At 38.1% G+C, this 19,510-nt stretch overlaps 2 protein-coding genes across 2 annotated transcripts in view; both read right to left on the minus strand.

The window, feature by feature from the left end:
- LOC134480843 (large ribosomal subunit protein eL21-like) overlaps positions 1 to 19,510 on the minus strand; it is a 1,068,210-nt gene that overhangs the window by 868,404 nt on the left and 180,296 nt on the right. The window lies entirely within an intron of this gene.
- Positions 1 to 19,510, minus strand: part of Brip1 (BRCA1 interacting helicase 1) — a 126,049-nt gene that overhangs the window by 74,538 nt on the left and 32,001 nt on the right. The window contains exons 7-11 of the mRNA XM_006247063.5: positions 14,324 to 14,614; positions 9,467 to 9,688; positions 5,856 to 6,055; positions 4,147 to 4,279; positions 1,722 to 1,876 (exon numbers count right to left, since the gene is read on the minus strand). Of these exons, the coding sequence (XP_006247125.1) occupies positions 1,722 to 1,876; positions 4,147 to 4,279; positions 5,856 to 6,055; positions 9,467 to 9,688; positions 14,324 to 14,614 (1,001 nt within the window). The remainder of the gene's footprint in view (positions 1 to 1,721; positions 1,877 to 4,146; positions 4,280 to 5,855; positions 6,056 to 9,466; positions 9,689 to 14,323; positions 14,615 to 19,510) is intronic.

Below are 19,510 nucleotides of genomic sequence, written 5' to 3' on the forward strand. Positions count from 1 at the left end.
TAAATATGCTTAAATCTGAAAACTATAAAACGCCAAAGATACTTTAAAAAAGAGAGTTAAGCAAACAAGACTTTGAAACTAAAAATATTCTGCTCAACCAGGTGGTTCACATATACAGTTCCCGGATGCTAAGGCAGGACAATGCAAAGTGTTAGGAAAGCCTTGGCTACACAATGAGACCAAAAACAAAACAAAAGTCAGGACAAAATAATTGCCTTACATTAAAAAAAAAAAAAAAGACAATCAAGATGTAAAAAGACAACTCACAAGACAGCAAAAGCGTAAGAATATTTTATCTCACAGAGGATTAGCATCCCAATTGCATAAATAACTATACAAACCAACAATTAAAAGATGCAGGTCGAAAAGGACAATAGACTTTAGTAGATTATTTTTACAAAGTAGACTTACAATTGGCTAACAGGTACATAAAAAGGTTACAGGATTGACAGTCATCAGGAAATACACATCAGAACCACGCAGAGGAATCACTTGATATCCAGTAGGACGGCTGTTATTGTTAAAAAACACCCAGAACCAAAGAATGCATGGGCAAGGATGTGGAGAAGTCAGACCCTTAGACACTGCTAAAGGGAAGGTCAAACGGGATAAATGCTAAGTAAAACACTAATGCATTCCTCACAAAGTTAAATGGGACTGTCACGTGATCTTCAGCTCCACTACCAGGTAAAAAGCATCCATCCAGAGAAAATGAAAGCACACTCAAACAGCTATCTGTACGCCAATATTCATAGCAGTACTATAAATCATAGGCAAAAACGCTAAATAACTAACAAAAAAGATTAATAAAAAATGTGGCAAAATTGTGTAGTAGAATATTATTCACTCATAAAAAGGAATCGAGTTTGATGTATGCTCTACACAGAAGAGCTCTGATGAATTATACCAAACAAAGTAAGTCAGACACAAAGAGACAGTGGTAACACGGGGAGCAACAGCTTATACATGTAAAATTCTTGTTTGGTGATGATGACTGCATATGTAGGGGTGCCTATGGCACTGGTTAAGAAGGTTTGTGCATATTTCACATGCTAGTAGAATTTTTAAAACACTCAAAACTATAACTATGAAGAGTTTGGCACGGGGGCACAGGCCTGTAATCCCAGCACTGGGGAGGTGATGGCAGGATAATCAGGAGTTCAAGACCATCCTCTGTTGCAGAATGAGTTTGAGGCCAGCCTAGAGTACATAAATCCTGTCTCAAATAAAAACAAGCAAACCACGCAAGAAAAGAACTTTCAGATACTGATAGACACAGATCCTAATTATTCTGAAAACAAAAGGAAACTGCTTAAACTTAGCGCTGGAGGACTACAAGTTAAAGAAGAGTTAATGAAGTGCACTGACTGATTTCAATATTTATTTTCACCAATGAGAAAAAGATTTCAATTGTGCTGAGTCTCTGTCAATAGCAATCTATACATGTGTATAGCTGTAACATTTAACATTTCCATACTAAGTTAAAAACAACATTCATTTAGCTGATTATTTTAAAACTTCATTCATGGCTGTGTGCACACACACTACAGTATGCATGCGGCGGTCAGAAGACAGGCTTGCAGAGTTGGTTTTCTCCTTCCACTTTCATGTGGCTCTGGGGATGGAACCCTGGTTGCTGGCTTATATAAAAGCAGCCTTTACCTGCTGACCTAAGGCTACAAACAAAATACAACAACAAAATCCCAACAAAACGGGTTTACCTGCTATTTTTTCTGAAGAGATAGTCAAGTACCATGAAGAGTCCTTTGAGCATGATCTGAGTTGATGCACTAATAATAGGTATTTGTATTGCCTCCTCTTTACCATGGGTTGATGTGACTTTTTCTTCTTTTTGAAGAACAGCTGAGAGATGTTTCTGTAAGAAATTACCCTATTATTCATGAAGGGCGTGGAGAGGTGACAGAAGGAAAATCCTTTGCAAACTATTAATACAAGTCAAAATGAAGCAGGTATTCATGAACACAAAAACTCAAGTCACTTTGCATTTTTACTCTTGCCTCTTTACCTATCACAGTAGTTAGGATGAAACTCCTGGACTTTATGCACACTAGGCATTCTATAGCTGACCTACCCAAGCCCAACAGTGGGGCTTGAATTTCCATGTTAGCAAATATTCCTCTGAGCCAGACACTTTAATAAAGACATCTAGGAGGATAACTTCTTCAGGAACTAGTGTGCTATTTAGAACCTTTTAGAAGCAATGAACTAAATCTTAAAAGTACCAGTTGATTTTTCCAATAGTTTTCCCCCTAAATTCCTGAATTATATATATAGGAAATAACTCTGGTAATGAGGCTATCATATGATAAACATACTTTACTAATACCCATTTTTGTTGTTATTGTTTTGGTAGCTGAATCTGGGTCTTCAAGAAGAGTAGGAGGGGCAGGGCATGGCAAAGAGAGCCTTTAATCTTAGTACCCAGAGGACAAAGGCAGGTGGATCTCTGTGAGTTTGAGACCAGTCTGATTTACAGCCAACCCTACACAGAGAAACCCTGTCTCAAAAAACAAAACTAAACAGAAAGACTACTAGGCAGGGATTCTAATGAACCACATAAGGCCTGATAAGTAAAATTTAAATAATTTAGAGAAACAATAAAAAAGAGATGAATTGAAGAGTAATCAGTCATTTTATTCTTGACCCAAGAATCCCTCAACCTACAAATCTTTTCATGAGAAAAAGTACGAATATGGTGATGGATGGAACGAAGAAAATATAAAACAAAATACATACAAACCACATGTGGTAACACATGCTTGCTGTCCTAGCATCTGGAAGGTAAAGGCAGGAAGCCAAAAAGTTTAGGCTAATCGTGGTATCTAGCAAGTTCAAGGCCAGACTATATTACATAACTAAGACCTAATCTCCAAAAATGAAAACCAAAACATGAATGCCTAAACAAGAACTGAACAAGGATATTAGGCATGGTAGTGTGGACAGAGGCAGCAGAAGGCCTGAATCGTATGCACAGAACTGTGAAAAATGCAAAGAAATCGTCTCCCCAAGGAGGAGGGCATCAATTGATTATCCAACACCAATGTAGACATGGACACGGGCACACACGCGCGCGCACACACACACACACACACACACACACACACACACACACGCACACGCACACACAACTACAAATTGCTATAGAAAGGACATATATAGTATGATTCCAATCACAAAGCATTCTAGAAAAGAATAAACTATAGAATCGGTAAGGGTAAGAGTGTTAGTCTAGGTTTCAGATGAGTGTCAAAGGGTACAGCAGAGGCATGAAGAGGTACAATTTAGAGAATGTTTTAGGACACTGAACCTATTCTGTATGATGCCTTAATGGTGGGTGACTAGGCAATTCCTATTGAACTGTACAACATGGGGAGTAAGTTGTCAGGAAAACCATGGACTTTGAGTGACAATAATATATTAATGCAGTTAGAAGCATATTCCATGACTCTATTCTCAACAGGCAAAACTAGTGTGGTGTGTGTGTGTGTGTGTGTGTGTGTGTGTGTGTGTGTGTGTTAGGGGTAGTGGATAGGATGAAAAATAATGAGAATTCTTAGCTTTCCATTAAAATTTTCTCTAATTTTGAAACTGTTCTTTAAAAAAGTTTCTTAGTTTAGATAACTAAATAGGAAAAAAAACCACAAACTACTCCTATTCCTGCTACCTGCTATAAGGGGGAATAGATTCTTGAGACTATGATAAAAGTATGAGACCTCTCTCCAGAAGAATGTACGAACATACACATCACAGTGAGGCTCCTACAGGTCCAACCACCTCTCCACTAACTTCCAGTTTCTGTTTTAAAATATAAATAACACAAAATATAAACTTTTTATTTTCTGAAATTTTAAGTACTATAATTGACATAAAATACACCCTAAAAATATTGGTTTCTTTTAGTTATGAATAAAGAAATAACACCTTCAAAGTCTCAGTTTGTCCAAACTAAACAATAATTTGTGCCATCACTAAAGATTATCAGATTTAGATAAGAAAATTAAAACAATTTTTAAACTATTAGTTTTTAAAACTCTAGACTTTACTGGATGTGCTATGGTTTTTCTCACTCGTAAATGACATCTAGTTGGCTAAGTAAATGTCATGGGTAGGGAGAAAGGATCTTACCTGCAAGACGGGGAAAGAAGCAGCGGTGATGCCCATCCTGTGTAAGTTTAAGAGCATCTCATTTCCACTCCATATCTTACAAGACGACTCATAATCCCTTTCTACAAGATTCTTAGAATTTGTTTCTAACCAACTGGAATTAGAACAAAACAATTCAATCAGCCAGTGTCATCCTTAGATGTCCTCCTATACCAGAGGTGGGGAACTATTATTCATATGTGGATCTGATACAGCCATCGACGTTGTTAGGACATGAGCGTGGATTAACACACCTCCCAAACGCACATGTCATACTGCGTTCTACCGACATAGGTAGAAGTGAGTGTTTATTAAGAAAGGAACAAGTGTGAGGTTTCTGTGCATTCGTACTGCTTTACTTAAGACTCACAGGTATGAGGTGTTTATATCAAATCACATAAAATGAGTGCAAAACAAATATTTATGGTGCATATTTACAACTAAGGAATTCTCTGAAAATACATATTTATTGATATGCATACTTACAGAAACAAAGGCATAAGAAGGGAAATACCAGGGTAAAAGACAGAACTCAGGGGCAGAGTGCTTGCATAGACCATGAGGCTCTAGGGTCGGTCCCCAGCACACAGTGGAGAGTAGTCATCCACATGAAAATACAGCTAATCACAGCTTGGTGGCTACTGTAATCTCAATGTCTGATATTTTCCTAGAGCTGATTTTATAACAACTGAATGCAGAAAAGTGGCCAGTCCCAAAGGAGATTTAAAAAAAAAAATGAAAAAGAAAATGTTTGAAAACAGAAGGAATAGCTGGTGCAAAGTTAATAAGCTTTGCTCCTTTGAGGACATGAAAGAAAGCCAGTGTGGAAATCACAATGGGCAATACTAGATGTTACCGGGTTAAACCGGAAACAGACTGGTTAGGGCAAGGATAAGAAATCTGGGATTTACCCAAAGTTTGAAATAAAGTTGTAAATAAGAAAGTGAGTGTTTGAAGTGTTTAAAGGATGATTCAGATTTCCCAGGCAGAATGGATTATGAGAGAAAGAAAGCAGAGTCATATGAGGAAGCTGTCAGTAACACTGAGACCAAAGACACGGGGTGACTTGGGGCACACCAGACAAGTGGCACCTGTAGGACTCAATGACTAACTGAATGATGAGGTGAAAGAGTGATCAAAGGCAGTATTTACTGTTTGACTTGAGGAAATGACAGGCTGTTTCTCTGGATAAGGAAGGCTGAATGTAGAGAGTGAAGAGACAGTTGTTAGAGCAAAGGGAGGAATTTAACTTTGGATTTAAAGTTGAAATATATTAGATATCTAATAGACATAAAAATAACTGTTTATGAGAATCATACTTAGGGAGAGGTCTGGACTAGAGACCCAGATTTAAGCTTCAGCAGTTCTGTAGATAATTCTCAATCCCACAGCTCTCAAACTGAGTTGCAACCGCATATGGAGGTCAAGAAACTGAATATGGAAGTTGTGAAAACTTTGGTAACACGTAAGGGACCCTACAGTAAGGAACCCAAAATCAAACACAAAGAATAGAAGGAATAATTGGGGGGAAGGATGGCCTAGTGGCTGAAGTGTTGGCTTGCACAAGCCTGAGGGCCCCAGAGCCACAGCCATCTCTTTAGCATCCTTGAGTTTACTAACGCCTGACATAATAGAACATATCTTTAATACAAAAAGACACCCTGAATACACTGACAGGCAAAAATTCTTACTTGATGAGGTTATAGCACACATCACGTAGGGGCTCGTGGCTTTTCTTCCTTATATTACTGTTGATCAAACTATCTAGCTCATCCCGAGCAAACCGGAGCTGAACTTCCGTTACACTGTAGCTTGCTGTTTCCCGAGCGCACTCTTCAATGTTATGAGCTTCATCCAAAATGACAACTTGTTCTTTCAGCTTTATATCCATCTGTAAGATAAAATAATTTTCTATTAAAACATTTGATAAAGTGGATTTAATAGGTAAAAGATTTCGTTTAAAAATTCACAATGTAGGCCAATAATTGCTTGTGCACTTTCTATTAAGGAGCTGACCCTCAAGCCTTAAGAACTTCACAAATGCTAACAACACCCACAGATACAGTTCTACACCGAGCAGCGCTGGGCTGAGCAGAGTAACTGTTGGGATTACAGCAAACTCCTCCTCTTTTCTCCAGATTAGCTCATTGCTCTTGGTTGACCTTGATCCCACAAGAAAAGGACTGCCTGAGAACAAAGCCATCATAATGAAGAGAAAGCTAACTAATTCTTTTAAAACTCTTTTCAAGTTAGGTGTGTGTAACTTGCACTTGAGAATCCAGAGTAATAAAACACGGAAATTTTATTAAAGTAACCACGAGAAAATAACATACACAGGTCTGAAAGTGACTGAAAAAGAACTACAGCAGAACAGAAATAGGCTGAGTATCAAAGGAGAAACCCTGTAGGAGGACCAGGAGTCTCAAGCTGGACCCCCGAGATCTCCCAAACACTGGACCACCAACCAGGCAGCATACACCAGCTGATATGAGCCCCCCCCCCCCACACACACACACATACAGCAGAGGACTGCCGGGTCGGGTTCAGTCAGAGAAGATGCACCTAGCCCTCCAGAGACTGGAGGCTCCAGGGAGTGGTGAGGTCTGGTAGGTTGGGGTGGAGGGGGTGGGGACACCCTCATCCTCAGGGATAGGAGTGGAGGGAGAAGGTATAGGATGTGGAACAGCCAGAGGGTGGCCGGGAGGTAGATAAAATCTAGAGTGTAAAAAAAAAAGTTAAATAAAATTAAAAAAACAAAAACCCAAAGGCATCACATTTTTTTTTTTTTTTTGGTTCTTTTTTTCGGAGCTGGGGACCGAACCCAGGGCCCTGCGCTTCCTAGGTAAGCGCTCTACCACTGAGCTAAATCCCCAGTCCGTACAATTTTTATGTAAATGGATGGAACTTGAAAATATCCTGAGTGAGGTAACCCAGCCCAAAAAGAAGAAGCATGATAATGTACTAACTTCTAAGTGGATATTAGCTATAAAATACAGGATATCCATACTGTTCTCCACAGACTCAGAGAAACTAAACAAGAAGGAAGGCACAAGTGAGGTGGCTTGAATCTCACTGAGAAGGGAGGATAAAATAGCCGTAAGAGGGGCTAGGGAGATGGCCCAAGGATTAAGAGCATTGAATGCTCTTCCAAAGGTCCTGAGTTCAATTTCCAGCACCCACATGGTAGCTCACAACCATCTGTAATGAGATCTGATGCCCTCTTTTGGCCTGTAGGTATAGATGCATGCAGAACACTATATACATAAGTAAATAAACAAACATTTAAAAAGTAGTCATAGGGGCAGATAGAGGAGGGAACTGTGTGGGAGAGGGGATGGGGAATGGAATGGGGGAGGGGTTCAGGATCAGGTGTGGGGAGGGACAAGAGAGACAGTCAACCAATAACAGGCCCAACGTGAGACTCATCCCATGGGCAAGCACCAACCCTTGGCATTATTAATGATACTCTGTTATGCTTGCAGACGGTAGTGTAGCATGGCTGTCGTCTGAGAGTCTCCACCCAGCAGCTGACTCAGACAGACGCAGACACCCACAGTCAAACGGTGGATGAAGCCTGGGGACTCTTATGGAAGAATAGAAGGAAGGATTGAGGGCCCTAACAGGGATAGAAACTCCAAAGGAAGACCAACAGGAAGACTAACCTGGACCTTTGGGGCTCTTAGAGGCTGAACCACTAACCAAAAGAGCATACGCAGGCTGGACCTAGGCCTCCACACATGTACGTAGCAGACACTCAGCTTGGTCTTCCTGTGGGTCTGGAACAACTGGAGCAGGGGCTACCAAAAACTGTTGCCTGTCTGTGGGACATGTTCTACGAGCTGGGCTTCCTTGTTTGGCCTCAGTAGGAGGCACCAGCCTTGCAGAGACTTGACGTGCCAGCATGGGGGGATGGATACCTTTGGGGAGGGGAGGGCACATGCTCAGAGGAGAAGAGGAGGAGGGATGGGAGAGAAGACTATGGAAGGGGTGACTGGGAGGGGGCAGTGGGCGGGATATAAAGTGAATAAAAAAGTGAGCTAACCAATGAAAGGTACCGTAGCAGAGGTTAGCCCTGTGGTAGCAAATAAAATGCCTAACAGGCTGGAGAGACAGCTCTGTGGATAAGAACACTTGCGGCTCTTCCAGAGGATCAGCATTCAATTCTCGACACCCACCTAAGGGCTCAAAGGGCACCGCACATATGTTGTGCACAGGCACACATACATGTAGGCAAACAAATACAAATAAAATAAAAAATTAAACTAAATATCAAAAAAAAATTAAATACTTATTAATCTTGAACTTTAAAAACTGGAGCTGCAGCCATGCCTCAGCTGGTAGAGTGCTTGCCTAACATGGAGGAGCCCTGAGTTGGACGGCTCGAACTGCAAGACCTGAGTGTGGCAGCATGCACCTGCAAGCCTGGACAGTAGAGGCAGGATGATCGGAAGCGCAAGGTCATCCTCAGCTACGTAACAACTCAAGGCTAATTTACTGGGCTATATGAAATCCTGTCTCAAAGATAAAGCAAAACAACCCTGGAACAGAAAAAGAGAGCAGAAAGCGAACATGAACTGTACAGTCACAGACAAGGAAAGCAATAGCTGGCTATGCCTTATTGTTTACTCTGTCTTAAGCTATAGTAATTATAAAAAGAATCAGGCAAACAAAGCTTAAAGTCCATTACTAAGAAACTTTACAATGCACAATTTTCATAGTACATATTCTCTTCATACAAGCTCTTGGAGACAGTTATTTTCCCCCTAGAAAAATGTTTTTAAAATAATTCTTAACCTTGCCATGTGATAGTGGCATATGCCTTGGATCCCAGCAGTTGGGAGTTCAAGCCCAGCCTGGTCTATATAGTGAGTTCCAGGGCAGCCAGGACTACATGGAGAAACCTTGTCTCAACAAACAACAAACAAACAAACACCTCTTAACTGAATGAGTGGAGAGAACAACGGTCATATAATGGTCTTATATGGGAACAATTTTGCTAGTGTCTAGAGATGTCTGACGGTAACAACTGTGAGGATCCTGTCGGCATATCAGAGACAAACCCAGGGGAGTCAGGAAACATCACAAAGCACAGACGCCCAGCACAGCGGAGATTTCTCTGCCCAAGTGCGAATCAGTCAAGCCTGGGTTTAGAAGCCACCTCGTAGTTCACCTTTGAAAATGATTTTGGTACTATTTATGTACATCCGATACAAAGCGGGGAAAGACATACAGCATCTAGAAGCGTTTCCACCCATCACTCTTATCTCAGGAGGCAGTAAGTTCTGAGCTCTGTATTACTCACACTTTCCCTTATTTGTGAGTCTAAGAGGTAGTTGTAGGGGCAAAAAATTATGTCGGCACTGTCTATCAGTTCTCGAGCTGTATAGTAGGGACAAGCTTTCAGTTTCCTCCCGAGGCTGACAAGTTCTTCTATGTCCCAGGCTTTGGATATGCCGTGAAGAAACTGCAATGTCTGCTGATTACTAATTCTGTGAACGCCATGATAGAAATAGCAGGACTTCCCCTGAAAACAGACGTAAGGGATATGTGAGCCAACTCTGGAAATGAAGGAATAAAATAAGATTAGCTCAGAACTTAAAAAGCATTTCTATGACCAAAAGCTAATATTTTATAGGGAAAATAAGTACTTGCATATTTATAATCACAGTCACATCTCCCTGCCAAAACACAGGGATCTCACTATGTTGCCCATATTGACCTTAAACTCCTGGGCTCAAGAGATCCTCCTGCCTCGTGTTGCTGAGTTACAGGCCATGTCCAAAACCATTTAGAGATTATAGTAATTGTCTCAGAATGAGAGAGAACTTAAATACAAAGTAAACTTGAGAAAAATATTCACAATTGGTGTAACCATGACATTAGCATAACACTTCTGAAAGGATGGGCAAAGCAATGGCATCTCCTGCCGCTTTTAGAAGAGAATCAGGACGATGGGCGGTGCTGTAGCCTTTAATCCCAGCACTCAGGGACCTTTGTGAGCTTTGTGAGTTCAAGGCCAGCCTGATCTACTGAGTGAGTTCTAGGACAGTCAAGGCTATGCAGACAAACCCTGTCTGGGAAAACAAAAAACAAACAAACAGAATTAGGTGAAGGGAATACAGAGAAAATTTCAGTTCATTCTCTTGTCCCTTTTCAAATTCAAGCCACGAGACAATATTGGAAGTAAGGAAACAAGAAAGGCAGAGGAGGGGAAAAGGGAGGAAGGAAGACCATTTTGAGAGAAAAATAAAGAAGGATAATTACAAGAAAGATCATAAAATATAAGAGTATCTCCAAGATTCACAGTTATTTATTCAGTCCCCATCTTTCCCTATTTTAAATGTATAAAAAAAAAATCTGTTTTAACTTGTACTTTCTATAGTTTCCGTTAAGGTATAACATTTCTTTAAATGTTCGTGTGGTACTGAATAATGAATCTAGGGCCTCTAGTACTCTAGATAAGTATTCAACTTCTGAGTCACAATCTCTAGTCCTCGTATGAATATTCAAGATGTCCAATGGTTAATTCTTATTTTTTGATGATATCTATTAACATCTTCGTTATTATGGTATCAGAAGTAAAACAATTATTGTTAAGTATTGGTAAATTAAAATTTTAATAACTCACTCTAAGTAAGAATATCATATATTAGCATAAACTGTATAAAAACTGGGGGAAAGAGAGACGCCTCTTTCTCAGTGGTTAAAAGCACTTGGTTCTTGCAGAAGACCTAGGTCTGGTTCACAGCACACACAGTAACTCACAACCACCTTAACTCTTGTAACGGGCTCCTACATGCATATAGTGTGCAGGCAAACTCATCACATATACATAAATTTTAAAAATAAATTCCAAAATGTATAAAATCAGCCCGGCATGCTGGCCAGTATCTGTAATCCAGGTGCCTGGGAGCCTGAGGCAGTGAGGTAGTGGGGTCTACCTGAGCGCCACGGCAATACCTTACAGCTAACATAAATAACTTAATTAGGAGAATAATAAAATGCATGAAACTAATAGTCATATCACAAAAAAATTAACAAAAGTTTAAGCTTTGAATAATGGGCAATTTGCCAAAACCTCAAAATTCTAATTTTTATCATCAATGTGACTATACAGAGTGCAATTTAATAGCAAAGAACAAACCAAAGCAAAAAAATCTGTAACTAAACTCATTTTCTATGACTAACAGCAAACATGTCAAGAAAATGTATACAAAACATATACCTTTGTAAGGTTGGGAAGGATAGTACATGCCTTTAATCTCTGCACTCCAGAAGCAGAAGCCAGTGAATCTCTTGAGTGGGCCAGCCTGGTCTACAGATTGAGTTCCAGACCAGACAAAGCTACATAATGAGACCTTGTCTCAAAACTAACAAACCAAATGATATACCCTTTTGAGTGAGTGAGTTATTTGTTAGTTCTCTAATGATGTTATAATAAGAAAAATAGGCATTGAATGTGTAGAGTATAAAGTCTATGTAAAGTGTTCTTGCTTAAACAATAAATATGCACATATATTCTAGCAAATATTGATTTTTCTTTTTAAATATTCTGGCAAAAAAACCCACACAACTTGACAGTGGTTTCCTTGAAGGATTAGAGTACAGAGGAAGCTGGACAACAGGACTCCTCATCTTGGGCTAGCTTTGACTCTTTTATCCATATACTTTATTTCTTTTCTTTTTGGGTGAGGGAAAGCAGGGTCTTATGTAGCCCAGGCTAGCCTTAAATTTGAATCCTCTTGCACGAGCCTCCACGGGCTGGGATCATAGTTGTGCACCACACTACCCAGATATCATTTAATATCTTTCTTGTTGCCTGCATCTATGAATGTGCACCACATGCATTCCTGGTGCCCACAGCGGGTATGTGATTCCCCAAAACTTGATTTACAGACATTGTGAGTTGCCATGTGGGTGTTGGAAATTGGACCCTGATCCTCTGAAAGAGTAGCAAGTGCTCTTAACTTCTGAGACGCCCTTCCTACTGCTTCGTTTGAATTTTTAAAAAATAAGATAATCTATATTTAAAACTTTTTAATGAATTGACATTTCTGGCTCCGCTTTCATTTTCTTTCCTTAATTGAAACAAAAAATTAATTTTAACAGACAGGTGCTTATCTTTCCAGTTCGGAGGCACTTTAAAAGTAACGGTGAACAAAAGCACATGTGCCTTCAGATCAAGCCAAATAATCAGAAAGTTTACACTTAGAGGGCTCTTAGGACGACAGCTCTTTGCAGGCTGATAGTGAGGCCAAAAACGCATCCCTTTTAGCCCTGTAACAGAACCCGGAAGGGAGTCTGTTGGCTGGGGTGTTATCACACTTTCACTCCTTTCACTCGGTGTCAGCTATCTATTTATCATTTCGCTTTGATAAATCAGCCACAGTAAACATGGACACCTATGGTGACTTTGTAATTGGCCCTCATTACAATACCAAATTACTCTGAGGGCTTGGGAACAAGGAAAAGACCCGCTCATGGACACCCAGAAGGTAAGCGCTTTGACACAGAGCTAGGATGTAGCAAGCCACAAGCAACTATCTTTACTTATATCACTAATATTCAAATATAAAATACTTGTTCATTTTGAGCCAAGGAAAAATTCTGAGCATTGAAGTCTATTAATTATTTTTACATGACTCAAACTTAAGAATAAAGATCAAATGCAGGATTCTAGAATATTATACAAAAGACTGTCTTAAACTTTTAATTGCTTCCGCCAATGTATTTTAACTTATGTATTTCCTACAAATGCATAATAATTTGTCAAGAACAAGTAAAAAAAGACTTTAAAAATATATAATGACAATGGCAGCCAGCACTTGAGTTTAGCAAAACCATTAGTAACTCATGGGAAACGGTTTAAACAGGGCATTTGCAGTGTCACCACAAAACCCTTTTTCTTGAGGACCTTTAAAACATAAACAGTGAAGAGATTCCATACAATTCTTCAGCTAATGAGAAAGAATTTGAATGGCAACAAATATGACTACAGAATTTCAAGCGTGACTTTGAGTAAGTCTATATTCTCTTCCCTACTCTGCATAAGTCACTCAAGCTCGTCATAGACCCTCTCCTACTGATAGTCTCTCTCTCCTACTACACACAGCTAAATAGCTGTTACAATGAAGAGGCCTAAAAACCTGAGTGAACCCTCATAAAATAAAATAAAACACTGAGAAAGAAAGAACAATGAAACATAATCTATTCATATCCTACGGTAGGAGGGGACCATCAATGTAACAAAACTCTTGGGACTCTCACTCATAGTCTTCTGTGTAAAATCAACTCCGATAAAATAATAGACAAAAAAATTCAAAATATACTACTACTGCTCACTTTAGATCCTGGTTCACTGAATACTCCTGAGTGTACTCTCAGACTTACAACTTCAATTTTCAAGCACATTAGCTACACTAATTATAAACTCCCAAAATAATACCGCCCAGGATTAAAATGGTATTTACAAAAAGCATGTCATTCTACCCATCCTAAATTCATACCACACTAATTTCCCTAAAAAAATTTAAGATCATGTATGACATTGTTTTATACTTAATAATCTCTTATAATTATCTGACAAAATATGTACTAATTAGAATTATAAATTAGAATAATCATGTATCTAAATATTAAAAATTTCAAAATTTATACAGTTTAAACTAGATTTAAATATATAAAATATGTTGATTAGATCTAATTAAATAAGATTCTTAAAATGTCTTTATCCCGGGTTGGGGATTTAGCTCAGCGGTAGAGCGCTTGCCTAGCAAGCGCAAGGCCCTGGGTTCGGTCACCAGCTCCGAAAAAAAAGAAAAAAAAAATTACCCTTTAAAAAAAAAAATGTCTTTATCCCTTCATTTGACATCACCTATGTTCAACTATTTTGGGTAGAGGGATTTAAAAGAAAAAAATTATAACTATATACAACAGAAATTAATATCTATAAATTTTAAAACCAAAATCTATCAGTTTCAATGTGAGCCAAGATTTTCTTATGGCAAAATATTTTTCAAAAAATATCAGAGCCAGTAATTAATTTGATTTTCATATTACTTAATGGTCACTAAAAAAAAATACATAGAACATGTATCAAGAAATTTGAGTCTTTTCAACCTTATTTTTTTTCCCTTGAAATCAAAGCAGTTTTACTCACATGTTTTCCATCCAGCAATTCCATGCACTTTTCGTTTCTGTTGAAGTTTCCAACTACTTCAGGATGAACACAGGTATGGTCCCTACTGGAAAGAATAGTCATCGGGACCCCTGAGTAAGCTGTTTTACGGAGCTCTCTAGTAATCTGAGCAATCTGCTTGTGTGTTCGTGTCCCAAAGTAAATTTTAGGTCTCTTGGATTGGTCCCCATTATCTTTCTTAACAGTGTTTGCAGACTCTTTGTTAATTCCTTGGTTAGCAGAGCAACAGCATCTGGAACAAAGGCCATCAGGCTGAAACAAGGAAAGAAAACAGAAAACAGAAACACAGCAAATGTCAGAATGAGTCACAGCGGTCCAAGAAGCTTACAGTCCCTAATTCTCCATTGAAGAAACTATGCCTCAGATACAAGTTAGTCCGCTATCTTCTCAAACTTATAAACAGTGTTTCTACACTTACATCCTCTCTGACATATCGTACTGACTCTTAATTCCAAATGTTTAAAGGACAGTTTAATCCCTCTATTTTATAACCTATAGTTTTTAAATGAAATGACAAATTGAAAAATCATCAATTTAGCTTGGGTCATGTGATCTTGTGATATTATAAAACTGATAATTTTCCTCATAGCACAGCTCAAATATTCTACATGTTCAAAAAAGGCACTTTAAAATAAAGTGGGTCACAAAAAAAAGGCACTTTAAAGGTGGTTAATGAAAGAACAGATCTAACGAGTTCAATCTTAAGCATCACTACGAAAAGTAAAGAAAATCATTCCTGAGCAAAGGCATGAATGAAAACAAATGAAGAATGTCAACATTTTACAGGGAGTGAAAACAGGCTGTTTGCATGGAACAAGTCTGTCTAAATCCAATCACATGTGTGAAATGAAAACCCACCAGAAAAACTGTGAGCAAAATAGCTCCTCCTGGACAAGTTCACTAGCAATTCGGCATCATAAATTAAATCATGTAAATGTCTCTTTAAATACAAGAGTACAGTCTACAATTTACCTGATTTTAATTCCTGTTTCCAAATTCCGCCCATGTCTCTCTCTCTCTCTTTTTTTTTTTTTTTTGCAAGTTTAATGCTATAGGAATTCACACATTCTTAATAAATACTCCCTTCAAAGCTCTCATTCCTCCACCAAACAGGACAGAATGCGGCTTCATGTAGGAGAAATGTAGTTAAATCGTCATTTGGTAGGGAAAAGGTAGGCAGCACAATCATTTAAAAGATTTTACACTGGAAATACTCAGTTTTGAGGAACAAATACTCGACTTACTGCATTAAAAAATTGTAATCAGTAAGATTAGCCTTCATAAACAAATGATAAGGCATAGTATGTTACACCACAATACCGGAGATCAAGCTGTCTTTTAGCCTCAGTTCAGTGGAAAAGCAAGTTCAAATTACTCCTAGTCTCACTCAACCTTGTCCACCATTAAATATTACAATACATGATAGAATGGATGTAAATGTGACCCTTCTGGAGCTGTCACTCACTGGGATAAAAGGTTCACTGATGTGCCAAAAAAACATTCAGTCAAAGCAGATAAAATTACAGTCACGCTGGAATTGTTACATTGCCCTCTCGGGTTGCCAGGAACAGCAGATTTCATTACAGAGTGCTGCCACATTAAATAGCCAGTTCCAAATATCCTGCCTTCTATATTGAATAATTACTTATTCACTGAAGGGATAAAAGAAGAGTTATGAATGGGGCCCTTGTCACCAGTGAAGCAGGAAACAGCTGAAGTGTGGTTTATGTTACATATGTTGCAATATCTAACAACATACAGAGAAAATGGAGTGCAAATTCTGTCATGATATTTGCACTAAATTCTTGTTTAGTTTCTACAGCGATCACCTTAATTAATTAACATACTAAGAAACTAAGGTAATAGCAAGCAGAAAATTAATTTACTTTTCCATACCTTCTGACTTTTTACTCAATTATACTATTTCTCTTCCTATAATGCTGTTGAATTTACTTGACTTAGGCTGTTAGGACTCATTAAATCATTGTGTTCTATATGAATACGTTATACAGAACCCTAAAGGTAATTCATTAAAATGGCTCTCAAGGCTTAGAAAACTTCTTTTTGAGAGAACATTTTTCAACATTAATTTCACAGTATTTACTACCAACTTCTTTTAACTTTACCTTTTTCCTGACTTCCTTTCAAAAAAAAAAAGATACAGAAATATATAAAATAAATCAACTACTACAAATGTCTTCATATTTAATTTACAGACCTTCACATATATACAAATATACTTTTCATATAAATATTTTCAAACAAAAAGAAACATTTGCCATACAACTTGCTATTCTGTATTCAAATTTTTAAATATTAAGACAGGTGAATTTGGCATTTGTAAATCGGTTCTTTAAATGTTATGTAGTAGCTCTACTAATACAAGTTCATGATTAAAAAAATTAATCAGAATAGATTTAGATACCACCAATTTTTCACACCATTAATTCAGAAGAGTATAAGCCAGGGTTATTTTCATATGAGATGTGTCTTGTTTGTTAAATTTTAAAGTGATCTGAATAATTCTGCATCTATGAATTCAAGGTAAATGCCTTAAGACAGTTCTCAGTGGGGAGTTAGGCAAGGAAAAGGTAAGACTGAAATTAAGACAGTAGTGTCTTGTTCCTATGTACTCCCGAGGTTACTACTTAAAGGATTTCAGAGAATGTCTGAAGATGGAAAAGTGGCAGACAGCAGAGTGGAAGCTCTTCAATAAGCATTTAGCTAATAGCAAAAGGAGCTGCTTGAATCAAAATTATTAACCTTCAACACTGACATAATACACATTGAATAAGAGCAATGACAGGAGATCAGAACACTCCTTGACCCGTGAATAAGCTATTACTCTCTGGCCATTCTCTGAAACCCTTGGACTTAGGAGCACTGAACAATCAGATGAATAAAATTAACTTTGTGTTTCATAGAGTGGTTGCTTTTGCCTATGTTCTTTAAATTTATATAATTTTTATCAGGACACTACAAAATAAAATTTAAAACTATAAACTCGATTCATCAAGTATATTGAAGGCCAGCAGGTAACATACCTACTTTCCAAAACCTGTCAATGCTATAACCTGTAAATGTCAATGAGTTATGACCAAGCTCTGTAAAAATGAATTCCTCTTCACATCTAGACACTGTCTTCACTTCAACAGAAGACAGGAAAACCCAAGATCCACAGCAGCAAACAAACGCACAGTAACGTTTAAAGAAAAACACAGGGGACACCCGTGGACAGGACAGAACTCACCTGCTCAAAAATTCCTTTCAATTCTTGGCCAAAACTGTTCTTGGGGACTTAGCAACTAAGAATTATTAGAAAAATTTCCACATGTTTAATCATTTCTACTTCCTCTTTTGTCCTATTGAGAAAAGATAGACCTAAATTCTTTGAAAGGGTGAAGGATTAGAAGGTTTGATTATGAGAGAAAGGCCAGCTGCTGGGTCTTCCCCCATTCCTAGAATCTTGTGATGAGCAGTTAGTTCCAAGTATAGCACATTAAACATCAGCTATGAGAGTCCCACAGCTCTCTGCAAACCTTCCCAACACACCCCTTTAAAGCCTAAACACCTGAAAAAGGAGTAAGGCCACGAGTTATTTTCAGAAAAGGGAAATTAGGAAATGAGGAAATAGAAATTAATGTCACAGTCAACAGTGAGGCAAGAAACAAATAGCATTAGTTGGTGTCACATATACTGAAATATCTAACAACAGGATCACACAGAAAATGGAAAGCAAATTATATCATGATATTTTAACTGAATAGTTACTCTGATACTCTGTACTGTAGGAGACTAGGGATTGAATAGTCTTTGGAGAAGCAGAACAAAAAGAGCATATTTGCTATGAACAAAATAAGTACTTAAGCACGGTGTGGTGGCACACACTGGTTATCCAGTACTTGGGGAGTAGAGGTAGGAGTATCAGCAGTTCAAGGATATCCCCAGCTACATAGCAAGTTTGAAGACAGTCTGGATTGAAACTCAGTCTGAAAACATATATGCTCACTTGCATATTCTCTCTCTCTCTCTCTCTCTCTCTCTCTCTCTCTCTCTCTCTCTCCCTCCCTACCCCCCCAACAGAGAGAGAGAGAGAGAGAGAGAGAGAGAGAGAGAGGAAGAAAATAGCAATTCCCATTTCCCTAACTTCCCAGATGTACAGCTATTTTGTCCCATTACGGCTTCCTTAAGGACAGCAGCTCACATTTCTCATGTAACTCCTTCACTGAGTGTGGAAAGTGTAACCTAAACTGTTTGCCTTGGAGGACAATGACACAGTGGCTCAAAACAAACTGCTATAGCCTAATATCACATTTTTAAAGTCCGATAAATACATTAGTCCTAATTTAAAGTAGCTTAAATATGATAAAAGTACTTCAAAAATTAAATGATTAGCTTTTTAAAGCAGAAGCACAAGATAATTTACTACTCTTTGGGGTTAAAACGAATCATCTTATGTGAGTATTTGTGGCTGTGTGCTGTAACACATACATATCCTAAGAGGTTCAATATTAATAACTACCACTTATTAAAGCTGTCCCTGGATGAGGCACTTCATATGCGGTATCACATTTCATTCATCCATTCAGTCAAGAAACATTAGAACTCCTTGTTCCACCAAGCCAAGCAGAAGACAATGACAAGGGCCACCCAACCTCATCTACAAAAAAGGGCTTCTCTCTTTACTTGCCTTACAAGGGGCAGTTTGGAGAGTTTATCAATGCCAGTTTCATGAATTACACAATTGTTCCAGTTTCTTCCATGTGCATTATTTTTCTGATGCAATTACAAAATATTCCTAAGGATAAATTATGAATTAAAGTATACAGCTCATAAAAATTACTTAAAATTATAATTAAATTAAATATTGTCCATCAAGATCCATGATAAGTGTATCAGAAGAGGGAAAAGAAGGGTCATTCAATCAATAGACTCTTTACAGAGTCAGGAAACATCTTTTCCACCATCAAATGTTTTTCATCCAGGGTCAGAGAATAAGTATTTCAGCTTTTGAAGGCTATAAGGTCATTGCTCCTATATTTAAAAAGTCCATGGGATTTAAATGTGAGTAAAGTTTTGTTTGGTTTTGTGGCAGGGTTTCTCTTTGTAGCTCAGGCTAACACTGAGCTCTCTCTTTGAAACCCAAAA

Source organism: Rattus norvegicus, chromosome 10 (assembly GCF_036323735.1).
Source record: "Rattus norvegicus strain BN/NHsdMcwi chromosome 10, GRCr8, whole genome shotgun sequence".
Classification (NCBI taxonomy): domain Eukaryota; kingdom Metazoa; phylum Chordata; class Mammalia; order Rodentia; family Muridae; genus Rattus; species Rattus norvegicus.